The 20,020-nt window shown below is 36.2% G+C and overlaps 1 protein-coding gene across 1 annotated transcript in view; it reads right to left on the reverse strand.

Annotated features, from left to right (window-relative positions):
- Nucleotides 1–15,744: 15,744 nt before the first annotated feature.
- Nucleotides 15,745–20,020, reverse strand: part of VSTM4 (V-set and transmembrane domain containing 4) — a 112,627-nt gene continuing 108,351 nt past the window's right edge. Inside the window, exon 8 of the mRNA XM_074233122.1 lies at nt 15,745–17,998. Coding sequence (XP_074089223.1) covers nt 17,873–17,998 — 126 coding nt within the window. The 3' untranslated portion in view covers nt 15,745–17,872. The remainder of the gene's footprint in view (nt 17,999–20,020) is intronic.

Below are 20,020 nucleotides of genomic sequence, written 5' to 3' on the forward strand. Positions count from 1 at the left end.
AATTAACAGAAGGAAGGCACTAGAAATAAGAGGGAAGATGGAATTTAGTTGGAATACTGTTAACTGTAAAGAAAGCATTTTGAGTGGAATATTAGCCACTTAACCGTCTGTCTGCCTCAGTTTCTCCAACTGTAAAATGGGGGTAATAACAAAACCTGCCTTGAAGGGTTATTATGAAGATCAAATGAAATAAAATATTTTTAAAATTGCTTAGCCCGGGGCGGCTAGGTGGTGCAGTGGATAAAGCACCGGCCCTGGAGTCAGGAGTACCTGGGTTCAAATCTGGTCTCAGACACTTAATAATTACCTAGCTGTGTGGCCTTGGGCAAGCCACTTAACCCCACTGCCTTGCAAAAAAAAAAACCTAAAAAAAAAATTGCTTAGCCCAGTGCTGACACATGGTAGGCACTATTTCCCTTTCCTTTCTCCTTCCCTTCTAACTCTAAATTTCTGGTCCTGTGGTCCTCACAGTGAATTAGGATAGGACAGAGACTTTCCTTCTCATTTCTAAAATCCCTAAAACCTTGGGAATAACTTCAAACCAATTTTCTTATTATTTTTATTTTTCCTGGAGATTTCAAGGGTACTGGAAAGAGCAGTCTGTACTTGACTGGGAGCATCTGCTCTCTGTCTGCTTTGTGGCTCATGCTCGCCTGCATTCCCTTGCCTTCCTCCTTCATCTTTCCCAAAGCCCAGGGCATCCAGGAGGAGATGAGCTGAAACCATTTGTGCTTCATGCATCTGCAGGAGAATCTTCCTCCCTGTCAGGGAGCCAGGAGATATCCACAAGCCCCACTTGGCATCTGGAGCCAGAACTGTCACATGAGATGGTCCCTCAGGGACCCAGCAGGGGAAAAAATTATGCCATCTGGGTTACAAGAGAGGCAGCACATTCTAGACCACTGGCTCTCATTCTGCTCCACAAGAGATCCCTGGATACATGAGGGTTTTGTCTATTGTTTAGAATAGAGGATAACAGATATAGGGTTGGGAGTGTCCTGAGAGGTCATCTAATCCAACCAGTTCATTTAAATAGGAGAAGAACTGAAACCCAAAGAGCTGGAGTATCTCACAAAAAAACAAATAATAAAGCCAGACTTCAAACCCATGCCCTTTGACCCCAAATTCAGCACATTTTTCATTAGACCAGGTCATCTTTACATATGGTAGACTCTAGTTTTGTTTATATTATGAATTAAGGGAAGGAAGGAAGAAAGGCAGGCAGGGAGGGAGGGAGGAAGGAGACAAGCATTTTATTAGGCACTGTCCTAAGTGTAATACAATTATCTCATTTGATTTTCACAACCAGCCTGGGAAGTCGGCATGGCTATTATCCCCATTGTATAGTTGAAGAAACAGAGGCAGACAAAGATTAAGGAGATAGAGTAACTATCTAAGGCAGGATTGAACTTGTCTTCCTGACTCTAGACTGCCACATTTTATCTGAAGATGGAAACTAAAAATGAAGACAATGTTCAATCATGAATTAGTAAAAGCATGGGAGAGAGACTAGGGAACTAGAAGAGTGAGGATGGAGGTAATGAAAGATTTTGAAGGTCAAAGAGATGGTTTTCTATTTGATCTTAAAGAAGATAAGGAATGGGGCCACTAGGTGGCGCAGTGGATAAAGCACCAGCCCTGGAGTCAGGAGGACCTGAGTTCAAATCTGCCCTCAGACACTTAATAATTACTTAGCTGTGTGGCTTTGGGCAAGCCACTTAACCCCATTGCCTTGCAAAAACAAAAAAGATAAGGAACCATTGGAGTTTCTTGAATGGAAGGGTGGATGGGTAAGACATCAGAGAGCAATATGGATTGGAGTTGGGAGAGATATGGTAGAGAGGGCAACCATCATGTTGTGACAATTGTCCAAGTGTGAGGTGATGAGGGAATGTGCCAATCACTCAATCAACCTTAAGCACCTACAATGTCCCCAGCACCATGTGAATACTGGTGACACAAAAAGAAACAAAAGACAATCTCACCTCCAGGAGCTTCCAGTCATCAATGGACTAGGATGACATATGAAATAAAGGCAGGAATACACATGTGTAAAACAATGATCTTGCTTCATTGCTTTATTTTGGCTCAAATTCATTTGCATACTAAATCAGAGAGGATTTGGGGAATGTCTAATCATAAATGAGTAATTGTCTAGGACAAACAACTGTGATCTGCCTCCAAATATAATAGTTAAAAAAGGAAATAATTAAACTTAGGGAGCACTCTGTTTAGCTTTTATTAGCTGGAATTGATGGCTATGATTAAAGAGCTATCAGCCCTCCCTTGTCAGAAAAAGGCTTTCTAGCTACTCTACTTTATACATTCATTCATTTACCAATAAAGCATTTATCACACATTAGAAAATGTACTAGAGAGAAGAAGAAACAAATATTTAATAAGCTCCTACTACTTACCAGGTCCTAAGATGAGCACTTTACAAATATCTCATTTCATGCTCCCATCAACTTTGGGAGGCAGATGCTATTATTATCCTTATTTGACAATATAGGTAACTGAGGCAAATAGAGGTTAAGTGATTTGCCCAGAGTCATGGCTCTTGTGATAGCATGGGCCTCAAAAAGGATTAATTACATCACTAAAGTGATGTCTTGAATTGGATTTAGGTGAAGCAGAACTTCCAGAGATCAAGCTTTAACAGCAAGATATAAATCAAGAAAATTGGTGATGACCCAAGATACCATGGGTTTTCTCTCAGTCAAACTGAGACCTGCGCAAAGAGCTTATAAAAATATAGTTAGCTACTCAAGGACAAGAAGGAAGTCATAGAGTTGTCTATAGCACCTATAGGGCCTAGTCTTGCTTCAAAACCAGCTATTATTAAGTCATGAGAGATTTGAATTCACTGCTCAATATTCAATGTACTATGGCATCTCCTAGCTGCTTCTGGTATTGTACTCTATACTGGACCTGAAGATACAAATAAAACAAGATTAACTTTTTGGCCAAGGTTCATGAGCTATGAGTCTGACTGAATGTGGACCCACACATTCCTAATAGCCTAACAATCTAAGTTATTCTATTGGTTTCTTGTGGGGAAGGGGAGTATCCCATCCCAAATGGAAAATAATTAAGCTACTCTATATTCCTCTAAGGTCTCCTTCAGACACCTTTGCTGGGTGAAGGGAGAACAACAAAATATGAGCACATAATTCATAAGCAGGAGCCCAGTTACCATTATATAATGCCACCACTGGGGGACAAATCTCCCTATCCTATAGGGTTTTTTTTTTTTTTGTTTTTTGCTTCATAAGAAAATGGAAAGAACTAATGAGATGATGCCCTTGAAGTCATTTGACTCCATAGAGAAAAATTCTCTGCTCTTACTGTCAATTGATACAAAAACTTCAGAAATATCTCCAAGAAGCAATAAATACAAAGCCTTAGGATATAACTTTTTAACAAATTGTTTTATGTATTAAAAAAAATTATGGTTATCATGTCTCGGCAAAGGTGCGTGGGGAGGAAGATTTATTCAGTATAGGATCTACTTCCCAGAAGCTATATAGGTTTGTGGAAGTTTTCCCAGGTGTTATTATGGGGCTTGCATCTGTAAAACTGACTGAATTTCCTTTCATTAGAAAACATCTACTGGGAGTGAAATATTTTGCAGTGATGTACCCAGAAAACAAGGGAAAGGGGATGTGACAACAAAGCTTATGCGTTATCTCCTTGGCTAGGCTTAAACTGGCCACAGAATGTGCTGTCAAATAGAGACTCCCAACAATTGGGGTTTTGGATCCACCAATGATTGGTTGATTTTCCAGTGGGGCTGTTACCTATTATAGATTTTCCCAACATTTTGTAGAATGATGATATACTTTTCTACAACTTCAATGATCATTCTCATTTTTTCCCAGTGATTAGTGTTCCTAAATTCTTTGCATCTTTTGATTTAGCCCATTCACTGCTATAAGAAACTTATTCTTCCACTTACAAATTAAAATATCTTCATCTTCTGGATTGTTGTCTTTAGAGTGGGGGTACTTAACCTTGGGTCCGTGAATGTAAAAATATTTTCAATATGATTGGTTTCCTTTGTAATCCTGTGTGTTTCATTTAAACATTTAAAAAATTATTCTGAGAAGTCAAAAAACTTCAAAAGAAAGTTCACCAAATTGCTAAACAAGTGTGAGACAAGATATGATTAAGAATCTCCCTGTACTAGAAACTCATTGAATCTCAAAGTCAGAAGGGATCTAAGAGATCAGCTATGTAATTCAACCCAGACCAGAAAAAGATCCTATCTTTCACCTTCCATTAAGCTTTCTTAAAAATATCCAGTTAGGGGGAATCCATAACTTCCCCAGGGATTTCTTATTTTTGCTTTGTATATTTTGATATGTATGTATTAGTCCCTGACAATAGAAAATGTTCCATTCTTTGTACTTGATCTCAGGCATCTAGCACATAGTGGATTATTAATCAATTAATTAACAATTAGTAAATATTTGTTCATTTATTGATGGATACCTCTAACAATTAGGAAGTTTTTGCTCACATCAAGTTTTTTTAAATTTATTTTTATTAAAGATATTATTTGAGTTTTACAATTTTCCCCCAATCTTACTTCCCTCCCCCACCCCCCACAGAAAGCAATCTGTCAGTCTTCCTTTCCATGTTGTACCTTGATCCAAATTGAGTGTGATGAGAGAGAAATCACATCCTTAAAGAAGAGACAAGAAGTCTAAGAAGTAACAAAATCAGACAATAAGATATCTGTTTTTTTCTAAATTAAAGGGAATAGTCCTTGAACTTGTTCAAACTCCACAGCTCCTTATCTGGATACAGATGGCACTCTCGTTTGCAGACAGCCCAAAATTGTTCCTGATTGTTGCACTGATGGAATGAGCAAGTCCTTCAAAGTTGAACATCACTCCTATGTTGCTGTTAGGGTGTACAATGTTTTTCTGGTTCTGCTCATCTCCCTCAGCATCAGTTCATGCAAATCCCTCCAGGCTTCCCTGAAATCCCATCCCTTCAGGTTTCTAATAGAACAACAGTATTCCATGACATACATATACCACAGTTTGCTAAGCCATTCCCCAATTTACTTGATTTCCAATTCTTTGCCACCACAAACAGGGCTGCTATAAATATTTTTGTACAAGTGATGTTTTTACCCTTTTTAATCATCTCTTCAGAATATAGACCCAGTAGTGGCATTTCTGGGTCAAAAAGTATGCACATTTTTGTTGCCCTTTGGTTGTAGTTCCAAATAGCTCTCCAGAAAGGTTGGATGAATTCACAGCTCCACCAACAGTGTAATAGTGTCCCAGATTTCCAACAACCCTTCCAACAATGATCGTTATCCTTTTCGGTCATATTGGCCAATCTGAGAGGTGTGAGGTGGTACCTCAGAGAAGCTTTAATTTGCATTTCTCAAATAATTAAGGATTTAGAGCATTTTTTCATATGGCTATGGATTGCTTTGATCTAATCATCTATAAATTGCCTTTTCATATCCTTTGACTATTTGTCAATTGGGGAATGGCTTTTTGTTTTAAAACTATGACTCGGTTCTCTGTATATTTTAGAAATGAGTCCTTTGTGAGAATCATTAGTTGTAAAGATTGTTTCCCAATTTACTACATTTCTTTTGATCTTGGTTACATTGGTTTTGTCTGTGCAAAAGCTTTTTAATTTAATGTAATCAAAATCATCTAATTGTTTTTTGGTGATGTTCTCCAACTCTTCCTTAGTCATAAACTACTCCCCTTTCCATAGATCTGACAGGTAAACTAGTCCTTGATCTTCTAATTTGCTTATAGTACTGTTTTTTTATGTCTAAGTCTTGTAACCATTTGGATCTTATCTTGGTAAAGGGTGTGAGGTGTTGGTCTAATCTAAGTTTCTTCCATACTAACTTCCAATTGTCCCAGCAGTTTTTATTAAAGAGGGAGCTTTTATTCCAATGGATAAAATGGACTCTTTGGGTTTATCAAACAGCAGATTACTGTAATCATCTCCTGCTTTTACACCTAGTCTATTCCACTGGTCCACCACTCTATTTCTTAGCTAGTACCAAACAGTTTTGATGACTGATGATCTATAATATAATTTTAGTTCAGGTAAGGCTAAGCCACCTTCTTTTGCACTTTTTTTTCATTAAGGTCCTGGAAATTATTGACTTTTTATTTCTCCATATGAATTTACTTACAATTTTTCTAACTCATTAAAGTAATTTTTTTGGAATTTTGACTGGTAGGGCACTAAACAGATAGTTTAGTTTTGGTAGAATTGTCATTTTTATTATATTAGCTCTACCTATCCATGAGTAGTTGATATTTACCCAGTTATTTAAATCTGATTTAATTTGTGTGAGAAGTGTTTTATAATTGTTTTCAAAAAGATTCTGAGTCTGTCTTGGCAAATAGACTCCCAAGTATTTTATATTGTCTGAGGTTACTTTGAATGGGATTTCCCTTTCTAGCTCTTCCTGCTGCATCTTGCTAGATACATATAGAAAAGTTGAGGATTTATGAGGGTTTATTTTATAACCTGAAAATTTGTTAAAATTGTTAATTGTTTCCATAGGTTTTTGGATGATTTCTTGGGATTCTCTAGGTAGACCATCATGTCATCTGCAAAGAGTGAGAGTTTTGTCTCTTCCTTCCCAATTCCAATTCATTCGATTTCTTTTTCTTCTCTAATTGCTGAAGCTAACATTTCTAATACAACATTGAATAGTAGTGGTGATAATGGGCACCCTTGTTTCACCCCTGATCTTATTGGGAATGCCTCTAGCCTCTCCCCATTGAATATAATGCTTGTTGATGGTTTCAGATAGATACTGCTAATTATTCTAAAGAATGGTCCATTTATTCCTACACTCTCTAGTGTTTTTAGTAGGAATGAAATGCTGTATTTTGTCAAAAGCTTTTCCAGCATCTATTGATATGATCATATAATTTCTGATAGGTTTGTTATTGATATAATTGAGTATACTAACAGTTTTCCTAATATTGGACCAACCCTGCATTCCTGGAATAAATCCTACTTGATCATATTGTATTATCCTAGTGATAACTTGTTGTAATCATTTTGCTAAGATTTTATTTAAGATTTTTCACATCTATATTCATCAGACGAATAGCTCTATAATTTTCTTTCTCTATTTTAACTCTTCCTGCTTTAGGTAACAGCACCATATAGGTTTCATAGAAAGAGTTAGGCAGAGTTCCATCTTTCCCTATTTTTCCAAAGAGTTTATATAGAATTGGAACCAATTGTTCCTTGAATGTTTGGTAGAATTTGCTTGTGAATCCAACAGGCCCTGGAGCTTTTTTCTTAGGGAGTTCGATGAGGTCTTGTTGAATTTCTTTTTCTGAGATAGGGTTGTTTAGGTATTTAATCTCTTCTTCATTTAACCTGGGCAACTTATATTTTTGTAAATATTCATCCATTTCACTTAGATTATCAAATTTATTGGCATAGAATTGGACAAAATTATTTTGAATTATTACTTTAATTTCCTTCTCATTGGTGGTGAGTTCACCTTTTTCATTTATGATACTAGCAATTTGGTTTTCTTCTTTCTTTTTTTAATCAAATTGACCAGAGGTTTTTCAATTTTATTGTTTTTTTGAAATAGCAACTTTTGGTTTTATCTATTAATTCAATAGTTTTTTTGCTTTCGATTTTATTAATTTCTCATTTAATTTTTAGAATTTCTAATTTGGTATTTAATTATGGATTTTTGATTTTTTTTTCTAATTTTTTAGTTGCATGTGTAGTTCATTGATTTCCTCTTTCTCCAATTTATTCAGGTAAGCATTTATAGCTATAATATATCCCCTGAGAGTCGCTTTGAATGAATCCCATAGGTTTTGGTATGTTGTTTCATTATTATCATTATCTAGGATAAAATGGTTAATTCTTCCTATAATTTGTTTTTTGGCCCACTCATTTCTTAAAATGAGGTTATTCAGTTTCCAATTTGCTCTGGGTCTATATCTCCTTGGCTCAGTATTACATATGACTTTTATTGCATTGTGATCTGAGAAAGATGTATTCACTATTTCTGCCTTTCTGCAGTTGATCATTAGGTTTTTATGTCCTAGTAGATGGTCAATTTTTGTATAAGTTCCATGTACTCCAGAGAAAAAGGTATATTCCTTTCTATCCCCATTCAGTTTCCTCCATAAGTCTACCATATCTAATTTTTCTAACAATCCGTTAACCTCCCAAATTTCTTTCTTGTTTGATTTATGATTCAATTTATCTAGATCTGAAAGTGGAGGCTGAGGTCTCCCACTAGCAGAGTTTTGCTGTCTATGTCTTCCTGTAGTTCTTTGAGCTTCTCCTCTACAAATTTGGATGCTGTCCCACTGGGTACATATATATTCAGTATTGAAATAACTTTATTGCCTATGGTAACTTTTAGGATGAAAAAGTTTCCTTCCTTATCTCTTTTAACACTATCTATTTTTGCTGCTGTTTTGTCTGAGATAAGGATTACTACTCCTCCTTTTTTTTTTACTTCAGCTGAAGCAAAATATATTTTGCTCCAGCCTTTTACCTTTGCTCTATATGTATCTCTCTCTGCTTCAAATGAGTTTCTTGTAAGCAGCATATTGTAGGATTCTGGTTTTTAATCCACTCTGCTATTTGCTTAGGTTTTAAGGGAGAGTTCATCCCATTCACATTTAAAGTTATGATTACTAATTCTTTATTGCCCTCCATGCTATCTTCACTCGGTTTGTATTTTCCCCCTTCCCCCCTTATCCATATTCCCCACTATTTTGTTTCTAAATACCACCCCCTTCAGTGTGTTTGCCCTCCTATATCACCCCTCCCCTTTCTTTCCCCTTTCCCTTTTTCCTTTTTTCCCTTCCCTTTTGTTATTTACCCCTTTTCCCCACTCCCCTTCCCTTTCTCCATCCCCCTCCTCTTTTCCCCTTTTAATACTTGAAAGGTTAGATGTTTTATAAGTTAACTGAATATGTGTAGGTTGACTTTAAGCCAAGTCTGATGTGAAAAAGATTCAGGTGTTTCTCATCTGCTCCCTTCTTTCCCTCTATTACCATAGGTATTTTGCACCTCTTAATGTAATGAAGTTTACCCCATTCAATCCCCTCCCTCCTCCCATCTCTTTCCTGCCCCCCTTTTTAAGGGGGTAGTGTTTTTAGATTATTCTATCTAAGTCATAGAAAATTCTGCATGTCTGTCCCTTCTAGTTCAGTATATTTTATCTAGTAGAGTTAAAATTCTTGAGAGTTATTAGAGTCTTTCTCCCAAGTGGGGTTAAGGCCAGTTACATACCATTAGATAGCAGTCTCATGGATAGATCATGAATGTCCATCATTTCTGGCTAGGTATATTCTCTCTGTTAGAGTTAAAATTCTCAAGATTTATGAGAATTTTTTCCCTATGCTGGGATATAGCCAATTTCAACTTACTGGATAGCAGTTTTTTTCCCTTTTACTGCCCTCTCCTTTTTTTTAACCTTTTCATGTTTCTATTGAACCTCCTGTTTGGTGTCCAAATTTTCTATTTAGCTCTGGGCTTTTCATCAGAAATTTTTGGAATTCTTCTATTTCATTAAATGTCCATCTTTTTTCCTGGAAGAGAAGGCTCAGCTTTGTGCAATAGTAGATTCTTGGCTGCATTCCAAGCTTCTTCGATATTCTTCGATTTCTTCAAAATATCTCATTCCAGGCCCTACAAACCCTTAATGTTGATGCAGCCAAGTCCTGTGTGATCCTTACTGTGGCTCCTTGATATGTAAATTGTTTCTTTCTGGTTGCTTACAGGATTTTCTCTTTTATCTGATAGTTCTGGAATTTGGCCACAACATTCCTTGGTGTTTTCATTTTAGGTTCTTTTTCTGGAGAGGATCAATGTATTCTTTCAATAACTGCTTTGCCCTCCAGTTCCATGATATCAGGGCAGTTTTCCATCACTAGATCCTGTAATATTATGTCTGGGCTTTTTTTTTCTCTTCAATGTTTTAAGGAAGTCCTATAATTCTCAGGTTGACACTCCTCGATCTATTCTTGAGGTCAGTGGTTTTATTGATGAGGTATTTTACATTTTCTTCTATTTTTTCTATTTTTTGATTTTGTTTAACTGGCTCTTGCTGTCTCGTGGAGTCATTAGTTTCTGCAGATTCCATTCTTTTTTTTAGGGAGGAGTTTTCTTCATTAACCTTTTGCAACTCCTTTTCCAATTGGTCAATTCTACTTTTGTAAGAGCTTTCCATTTGACCAATTGAGTTTTTGAGAGAATTATTTTCTTTTTGCATTTGCTCAATTGAGGATCTCATTTTGTATTTGTCCAATTGATGATGTGAGAAATTTATTCTCATTTTGTACTTGTCCAATTGAGGATCTGAAAGATTTATTCTCCTTTTGTATTTGTCCAATTGTATTTTCTAAGGATTTGTTTTCTTGTTGCAAGATATTAATTGTCTCTCCCAAATTTTCCACTTGATTTTTAAGCTCCTTCCTTATTTCTTCAAGAAAGTCTTTCTGTGCTGAAGACCAGATCATATTCTCCTCAGAGGTTCTAGGTCTTTCTGAGTTAGGGTCTTTCCCTTCCAAGAAGTTTTCTACAGATCCACCTTTCTGCTGACCCTTCTTCATTTTGCTAAGACCTTAAGTTGGGGAGGGGCTGGTTCACAGGGGCTTGGGATGCTAAAGGCTTTACTCACTGGATGCAATTTTTCTGGCTGGCCAGTAGGAGGTGCTGGTTGCTTTCTCTGTAATGTCTGTGCCCTTGATTGAGGCCTTCTCCCTTTGCTTGAAGGGAGGAGTTGGAGCTATTGAATTCTTTTGCCTTCAATCAATGGTGCTCTTTACTCTGGCCTGAGGTCATTCCTCTCTGGATTGTCAGAGGGGCTGGTTCTTCCTCTCACACACCTGGGCCTGAGGCAGAAGTAGACTGCAATTGTTTGTTCTAGGAAGAGGCCTCAGCTGTAATGGAGGCATGGACTCTGAGTTCCTCAGACCAGAGGAGCCCAGGGATGGTGTCTGTAGCTCTCCTGAACCAGAACTCTCCCCCCCCCAGCTTTATCGGCAAGCTCCAGCAAGACAGCACCAACACCAGTGCCTTTGCTCTCTAGTTGACTCAAGCCCCCACTGTTTAGCCCCACAGCTGACCCAGCAGGTCCAGCTCTCAGGCCCTCAGACTCCCAGCTCCACTTCAGCTGCTAATCTGTCTGATCTGGGGCTGATCCTCCCTCTGAGCCCAGACTTACCCACCCCAATGCCTCCAATGCTGCTGCTGGAGACAAATCCTGAGGAAGATGTTCTTTCTCCTGGCTTTTTTTTCTGGGTTTTGTGGGTCGGATTTCTGTTAAGAGGTTTATTTCATATGATAGCTGGGGAAAGATCAGGAGACTTTAGAACTGTGCCTGTCTTCTCTCCGCCATCTTGGCCAGAAGTCCTCCACACCAAGTTTAAGGTTGTTACTTTGCAATTTAAACCCATTGCTCCTGGTTGAGAACTCAGACCTCAGTAGAAACTGAATAATCTCTCTTCCATCTAGAAACTCTTTTAACATTTATTTAACATTTTAACTCTTTTAACATGACAACTATGAAGTTCCCATCTACTCTTTCAAGTCTTCTGTCTAGGATAAATACCTCAGTTTCTTCAACCAGTTCTCATATGAACTGATTTGAAAGTCCTTCATCATTAAGAGGAATTTGTAGCCAGGTGATAAATTAGATAGTACTAGATTAAGAGTCAGGAAGACAGGGTTCAAAACCAGTCTCAGACAATTATTGGCTTTATGACCTTGGTCAAATCATTTAGCTTCTCTTTGCCTCTGTTTTCTTGACTATACAATGGAGGTGGTAATAACCCCTTCCTTGCAGAATTGTTGTAAAGCTCAAATGAGAGCCCAGTGCCTTCCCTTTCTCCCTTCCTCTGCTACATTTTAGCTTATCAATGATCATCTTAAAATATGTAGCCAGAATTGAACACCATTCTCTGGGTAGAATCTGACCAGACAGAGGACTGGGAAAAATGTTATTTGCATAGTCTTGCATAAATATACCTGATGCTTAGCACTTTATTCCTATGAATGTAGACTTAAGATCACATTATCTGCCCTGGAAATTGCAATCATTACTATTAAGAAGTTTGTATCTCTTGTCTCCATTCTAGAATCATAGCACATTTTTGGATTGAAAAGAAAGGAAGATCCAGAAGAAAGGAAAGGTTATTGATTATTGTTTGTGTAATTGGTAGTTCACCACAGAAATCATCAAACAAGGATATTGAGCATTTGTTAATCTTTTACTTTGAGTTAGGCTCTGACTTAAGCATTAATAAATATTTTCTCACTTGATCCTGCTTGTAGTTTAATTAGTCTTTTCACTGGTCTACTTTTCTATTTTTTAAATCGCTATCAGAGAGTTTTGATGATTGATGTAAATTGCAATCTGTTATTATTACCCTTTTGTTCCCATTTTTCATCATTTCTCTTGAGAGTCCTTTTATCTCTCCAAATAAGTTTTTTTTTATTCTCATGCTCTATATATAATTCACTCAGTAGGTTGATTGCTATAATACTAAATCTGTAAATTAATTTAGATATAAAGGTTTTTATTCTACAAGTACAACCCAATCATAAGCAAAAAGTTACCCTTCAAGTATTTGTCATTCTTTATTTCTTTTTATAAACATTTAAAATTTTATAAACAGGTTTGTATATTTTGAGTGTTTCTTTAAAGATTGACTAACAGATTGGTGTGCATTCTGTTATAATTTCTAGAGGAATTTCTCTTTTATTTTCTCTTGAATTTTGTTATTAGTATGTAGAAATCCTGATGATTTGTGGATTTAGTTTTTGTCCTAACATCTCATTTGTTTGTTTGCTAATTCTTTGGAGTTTGCTAAGTAAACTGTGATGTTAGGAAATAAATAGGAATGATTTTGTCTCATCTTTATCAATGCATATTTCTTTAATTTATTCCATTGGCTTTATTGCTACCACTAACACTTTTATAAATATGTCACCTAATAGTGAGGAAGGAAGTGCTTCTTTCTTTACTCTTTTTATTGGGGAAATACCTATTGTTTCACCATTGCAAATATTGCTAGCTTTTGTCTGATAAAAATTTTAAAATAATTGTTTTCATTTTTAATATGACTAATTATGTTGTTTTTAATGTTGAACCATCTATATATATATATATATATATATATATATATATATATATATATATATCCATACTGTAAATCTGACTTTGTTTTAATGAATAATTTCTTCACTTCATCCTCTCCTGATTCAAGTATTAAGATTATATTTTCATCATAAAAGGAGTTTGGTAGAATACTTCCTTTCTCAATTTTTGAGGTCAATTTTATTACATAGTAATAATAAGTGATATAAATGCATAGTAAATATTTGAAAGAAATTAGAGATAAAGCTTTCTGCATCAGATTCCTCCCCATCACTCTTCATTTCCCCCAGCTTTGGGTAGTTCTTTTATTACTTGTTCAATTTCATTTTCTTTGATTAATTTGCATACATTTTCTAATTCAAATTATGTGAATTTGAATATTAAATATTTCTTTTAAATTCCTAGTTTCACTAGAACATAATTCCATATTGTAGGTTGTGATAGTTCTTTTTATTAGTTCTCTATTATATGATTAACATTTAAAAATTTTTTTGGCCTTTTGATTTTCTACTCACAATCTTTTTACTTTTTAATTTATCTATTTCCCCTCTAATTTTCAAGATTTTCCCTTTTGTACTTATTTTGGATTTCTTGTTGACTTTTGAATTATTTTTAATTGCATACTCAACTCCATTAATTTTTTCTTTTTCTGTTTTATTAATATATGTTTTAGGGAGATATTTTTTCCTTCTATTTTAGTGGAATCTCAGGAAAACATTTCTTTATTTTCTTTATATATATATATATATATAGTTATATATATATATATATAGTTCTTTAAGGTTTGCAAAGTTTTATATTATATACATATATATATATGAAATCTCATTTGAATAACTGATATTCTCAAACCTGCCATTACCTTTCAAATAGTTATTTGTTGTTTCTATAATTGTTTTTCCTAGTTATTTCTAAACCATACAATCTTCCTCAATCTCCTTCCAGTGGAACCACCTGAAACCTGTCCCTGGATTCTTATTTGAGTACTTTCATTAAATTTTGCCCAGACCAAGCCTCCACATCACTTTTCAGTCATTTTCAGATAATTTTACCTCCCCCTTAGACTATCTTTCTCAACTTCCTCTCACCAGAACCAGGTAGACTCTGTCCGTTCAAATCCTTGGTTCTGCTAGCTGACTTTTCTCTTTATTTTTCTTGGAATCTAGCATCCATATCACTTTCTAGACATTTAAAAATTATATGCTTATGTGTAGTTACCCATTCCTGACCAAATTACTCCCTTCCCCTTTCTAGCTCTGACTGTTTTGTGTGTTAACTTCTTCAATTAGGATGTAAGCTTTGAGAGGCCAGGCAACTTCTAGCTTTCTTGTATTCTTGCATCCTTAAATGTATTCTTGAGTAAGCAATACTTAACATAGTTCCTAGTACATAGGGCTTAAAACTGCTTTTTCATTTATTCATGCATTCAATCCAGAGTTTATTTTTATTTTTTCTTGATAATACCTGATGCTGAGGTTGAACTTCATAGTTCAAATGATGCTTTAGGGTGATCTGTAGTTTTTAATTTTCTACACCAACCTTTTTCTTAAACACTTAAGAATTAACACCTCTGAACTATGCAATATTGGTTCCCTATTTATAAAATGAAATTAACTATAATAAAATTTCATAAATATTGGGGAAATGCAAAGGATTAAATAAAAATGAGATGAATATTTTCAAAGGATTAGAAATATTAACATGGTTTTCAAGTTTCTTATTTAAAATTGCACTTGGCCAGAAGGCCTTCACTTGCCCTTTTGAAAGGAATTGCTTTGAAGGGATATACATATAGTCATATCAAATTAAATCCAACCCCATAGGACAGTGCCAATGAATTATTTTGACTTTTCAAAGACATTGGGAAACCGCAAAAGATGTCTGAATGCTTATAAAAATGAGGGAATGTCATGGAGAAGTTTCAGTGCCATCATTTATAGTTTTTTTTAATAATTAAAACATTTTCTCAAAACTTGTCTGCTCTTTAAACCTGAATCATTACAAATGAATACTATTTTCAATTAACTTCAATTGAGCTTTCTCTAAGCTGCTTAGCATTCCTTTCATTCTTCTTTGTTTCCAAACCCTGCAATTTCTGACCTCTTCTGTCAAACTCCCAATTACCTTATTTACCTGTGCACCATTCCCTCACTTAGTTGATAACCATTTGCTTCTCCCTGACCCCTCCTCCCTTTTCTTCCCATAGGCTGAAAATGTTGGGCACTGGCTTCAACTTGCCTTGTTGAAAATGAAATGGTCATTCTAACAGTGTAGTACGATTTGTGGAAAGATTCCTTTACCTAAGTGTGGAGGGGGGGAAGTGTGAATTTCAGACAATCTTCTGTTTTGCTAGATCTTCACTGATTTTCAGAGAATCTGAATCAGTGCATAAAATAAATCCTCACTACAGCACAACTCACAAGTGATTCATCCTCTGATGTAAGGAAGGGAAATCCATCAGTTCTTGTGGCAATTCATGCTTGGACAGCTTTAATTGTCAGAAAGTTGTTTTATTGTTATTGTTATTGTTTTGTTTTGTTTTGTTTTCTTTCTGATATAAAACCTAAATTGTTGTCTTCCATCCAAGACTCCTGAGTTTGCTCTTTGAGGCTGCCTGTGTAGGTCAGCCATTCAAATACTTGAAGGTAGCTATCATGCCACCCCTAAATGATCTTGTTTCCAGGCTAAACATTCTTAGTTCCTTCAAATTTCATAATTTTCCTTTTTCATTTTATTTCCACAAGGGCTTTATATAGTGATAGGGCAAGGAATTTTTCTTTAGCTAGTGAAGGAAAGAATGAGGACCAGAAGAGACTGTTTAAAATATATTATTTACATTATATACATGTTTCATGGTGGAGCTCCCACTCCCAAGCACACACAACATTCATTCAATAATCCTTCAAAATTAATAAATGCTTCAGAAAAAGATCACATTAGGAATTCAGTTTATGCAAATGAATTCTGTGAAAATCTTGTATCTGATTGGAAAGTCACAGGTCCCTGCTCTTTCCTCTTTCTGTGCAAAGAGGAATATTGGTGTCAGGTCCAGAAACTCCTTCAGCATTTGGTGAAGTACTTCTCTCAGCTTGACTAGGAGGGAGTTTCAGCATATTTTTCCTTTTGATTAGGGAAGATGGTCAGAGGAACTTTACATATTACAATATTTCAGTTCATATACTCAATCACTGTTGACTGTGCTCCACAGCTGAAAAGGGAAGAATGTCCCAAGGTATCAAGAGAAAGTGGCAGTAATGACTTATGATGGAGGGTATTGCTAAAAAATAATTATGCCATATACTCATATAAACTGTCTCAGCCAAGAAATTCTAATCCCTACACCAATATTACCTCACTTGACTTCACAACAGTGTGGATTGGGATTGGGTAGGGAGTATTCAATGCTACCATTCTGTCAGTGTATGCATCTCTAGTATGAAAATTGTCTCTACCAATGCAGGGTCAACAACACCCCTGGAACATCTAGTCATTGAGAGTCCCCTGTGGGCATTCAGAAGTTAAAGTGATTTGCCCAAGATCACATAGTTAACTAGTATGTTTCTGAGACAGACTTGAATTCAGGTCTTTCTAAGTCCTGTTTTTTATCTGCCATAACATGTTATTTCATCTCCATTTCACATATAGAAAAATGGAAGCACCAAGAAAAGCCAAAGTTCACAGTCAGTTTGAGAATAAAACCTGCCCCACCCCAAGCTTACCCTCAGCCCATGGTTTATCCTTTAGGATACTTAGGGTCTTGTAATCAGGGGGAATAGTAATCAGTCAAAAGAAGAAGATGCTTTCAAAATGCAATTTTAGCTTCTAGGTGCTGTATCCATGATTCTGGTCCTTTGAAAACCAAGGATGACATAGCTACCATCATATACTTTGCTCTATAATGGCATTTCCTCTATTTATATGTTATATGTTTGATATCATCAGTACAGGAAAAGTAAAAAATACATTCTCTAGGTTTAAAACAAAGTCCTGAGAAAGAGGAAGACCTCGGGGGGGGGGGTCTAACTGAGCAGAAGGAAAATCTCTGCTCTTCCAGAATTTGAGAAGTAAATCAGATAAGGTCCTGGTGCAGAAAAAAGAAGAAAATGAAGGGAGGAAGGAAGGAAGAAAGGAAGGAAGGAAGGAAGGAAGGAAGGAAGGAAGGAAGGAAGGAAGGAAGGAAGGAAAAAGAAATAAAGAAAAAAAGAAAGGAAAGAAGAAAAAGAAAGGAACAAAAAAGAAGGAAAGAAGGAAGGAAGAAAAGAGAAAGCAAGAAACAAACAAACAAAGAAGAAAGGAAGGAAGGAAGGAAAAAAGGAGGGAAAGTAAGACAGAGGGGGAGAGAAAGAGAGAGAGACAGAGAGACAGAAAGACAAAGAGACAGTGAGAGAGAGAGAGAGAGAGAGAGACAGAGAGAGAGAGAGAGAGAGAGAGAGAGAGAGAGAGAGAGAGGAGAGAGAGAGAACATTGACAAATCTGTCATGAATCCCTGTAGAGAAGAGCCTGGGGAGACTGAGGATCTTCTATCTCTGTTGGGGCGTCAGTCCTGTGCCTCCTTTAAGGACTGGGAATGCTACTGGAAAAAGGTCCCACAACAACACAAAAGGGTAAAAAAAACTGGACAAAGATCAGGACTTTGTTTCTCATAAATAATGGGTCTGATGAGTATGAAATAAGACATTGAGGAAAGCCCTGGAGGCAGCTGTCTGGGAGGCAGGTTTACAGTTTGTTCTCTTCAAAAAGGATCTGGGCATAGACAGTGCTGGTGGGGAGGCCCTTGGAAGCCTGGTGCGGTTTAATCAGCTCCAGTTCTGCATATGTTAAGCTTTCCTCCGTGATTTTTGGCTGCAAGACAAAAACAACAACAGAGTTACAGATGACTGTTTTCTTTTGGAAAGTGCACCATCACCAGAAGACATCTCCCATGGCCTGAGAAGAGGAGCCATGGGGGGGGGAAGGGTCGGAGAAAGGAAGGGAGATGTCTGGGGAGAAGTTCTCAATGCCTAATATCTTTGACGAACAAGTGAAGCTACTTTATGAACCAAGATGTCAGCAGTCACAATTCCAGATGAATTAATCTGGCATCTAACCAGCTGACTATACACATAACATGAAAGCATTCTGATACTTGAAAGCACATGCATTGGTCTCAAGTCAAATTGATTAATCAAATTTTTTTTAACCCTTAAAATACTTATCACAGTCATAATTGGGTGTCATTCCCCTTTTTTTCATATGAGCTCTGCCTCCATGACTGAAGATGGGGAGGAAATAAGCATCTATTTAATACTTCCAAGCACTGTGATAAATACTTTACAAATATTATTTTATTTGAACCTGAATGACAGAGTTCGTTGGTTGGAAAAGTTGGAAACACCTTAGAGAGATCATCTAATGCAATCCCAGTTCAGTATGATGATGATGATGGTGGTGATTATGATCATTAGCACTTATATAATACTTTAAAATTGGCAACATACTTTTTATATCATTTAATTTCATTGGGTCCTTCCCCAACAACATAATGAGTCACATTTACATACTGTTTTATCATTTCAAAAGCATATTCTTCAAAACATCTTGTGAGGAAGATTGACCAAATGCTGTCCCTATTTTATATAAGAAAAATGAGGCTTAGAGAGTTTAGGAGATTTGACCCAGAAAGCATTTAATTAACATGCAGCAGAATTGGGGTCTGATCCCAGGTTTAGGCCCTGGAGATCTAGTTCTCTTCAATTCTTCACTTTGATGTTCTGAAGACATTTCTGATGTTGGCCAGCCTCTGCTTTAACATTAGGGAGCTCATTGCCTCACAAAATAACCATTTCCATTAAAGAGCAGTTCTAAGAGCTGGAAAGTTTTTCTTGTTGTTGCTGTGTTTTTGTTGTTGTCTTCTTTGTTTGTATTAAGCAGAGATTTGTTTCCCTGTAAATGCCATTCACCGATTTCATCCTCTTGGTCCAGGAAGAGCAAATCATGAGGACTGCATTCTCCTATGGCTTTTCTGGGTGACCCCTAAGAAGTCACATAACTTTTAAAAGTTTTCCATGTGTTCCAAGAAGGCAACAATCCTGATTCCAGGTCTAAGCAAAGATTGAACCTCTTCTTCTGGATCTCCTTGTTCAGAACCACTTGGTGAGCTATCACCCCAAATGATCCCAGCACTTGATCCTCTTGTCTCACCCTTTTATGCAGCAGAGCTGATTCTGAATGACTTTTGGCTGTCTCCATAGGGAAAATTCACCCTTGGGGAAAACAATTTGCTATCATAAAGACTGCCTTGAAGAATAGGTTGCAGTAAAGATTAATCCTCAAAAAGGGATCCCCCAAAGCTCGATATTGACGGCAATGCTATAAGAACATAGTGCCCTGTTCTAATCCATCCCTATGTCTATCTCCTGCCTTCCTTGTATTCCTTAAAGACAGTTTGAATCCCATGTTAAAGAAGGCCTTTTTCAGTCTTTCTCATTTATATTGCCTTCCTTCTGAGATCATATTCAACACAGATTTCATTTGAACCAAAATCATGGAATTATTTGGTTTGGTTTGATAATTAGAGTATCTTAAAGTTAGAAAAGACCTAAGAAATCATCTAGTGCAATTTAGATAACTATGGGCTTATGACAGCTGAATGATGCTATAGTAGATAGAGCACAAATTCCTGTACATGTGTTATGAGCACATACAGATACACATGTGTATGCAATATATATATATATATGTATATATATATATATATGTTATACAAACATAGATATTTGAATGTTGTCCCACTTATTTTTGGATTTCTTGAGTGCTATATTTTTACCTCTCTTTTTATCCCCAGTGCTTATCACTATGCTTGCACATAGTAATTGTTTAATAAAT

This window comes from Macrotis lagotis, chromosome 4, assembly GCF_037893015.1.
Source record: "Macrotis lagotis isolate mMagLag1 chromosome 4, bilby.v1.9.chrom.fasta, whole genome shotgun sequence".
Taxonomy (NCBI): Eukaryota; Metazoa; Chordata; class Mammalia; order Peramelemorphia; family Peramelidae; genus Macrotis; species Macrotis lagotis.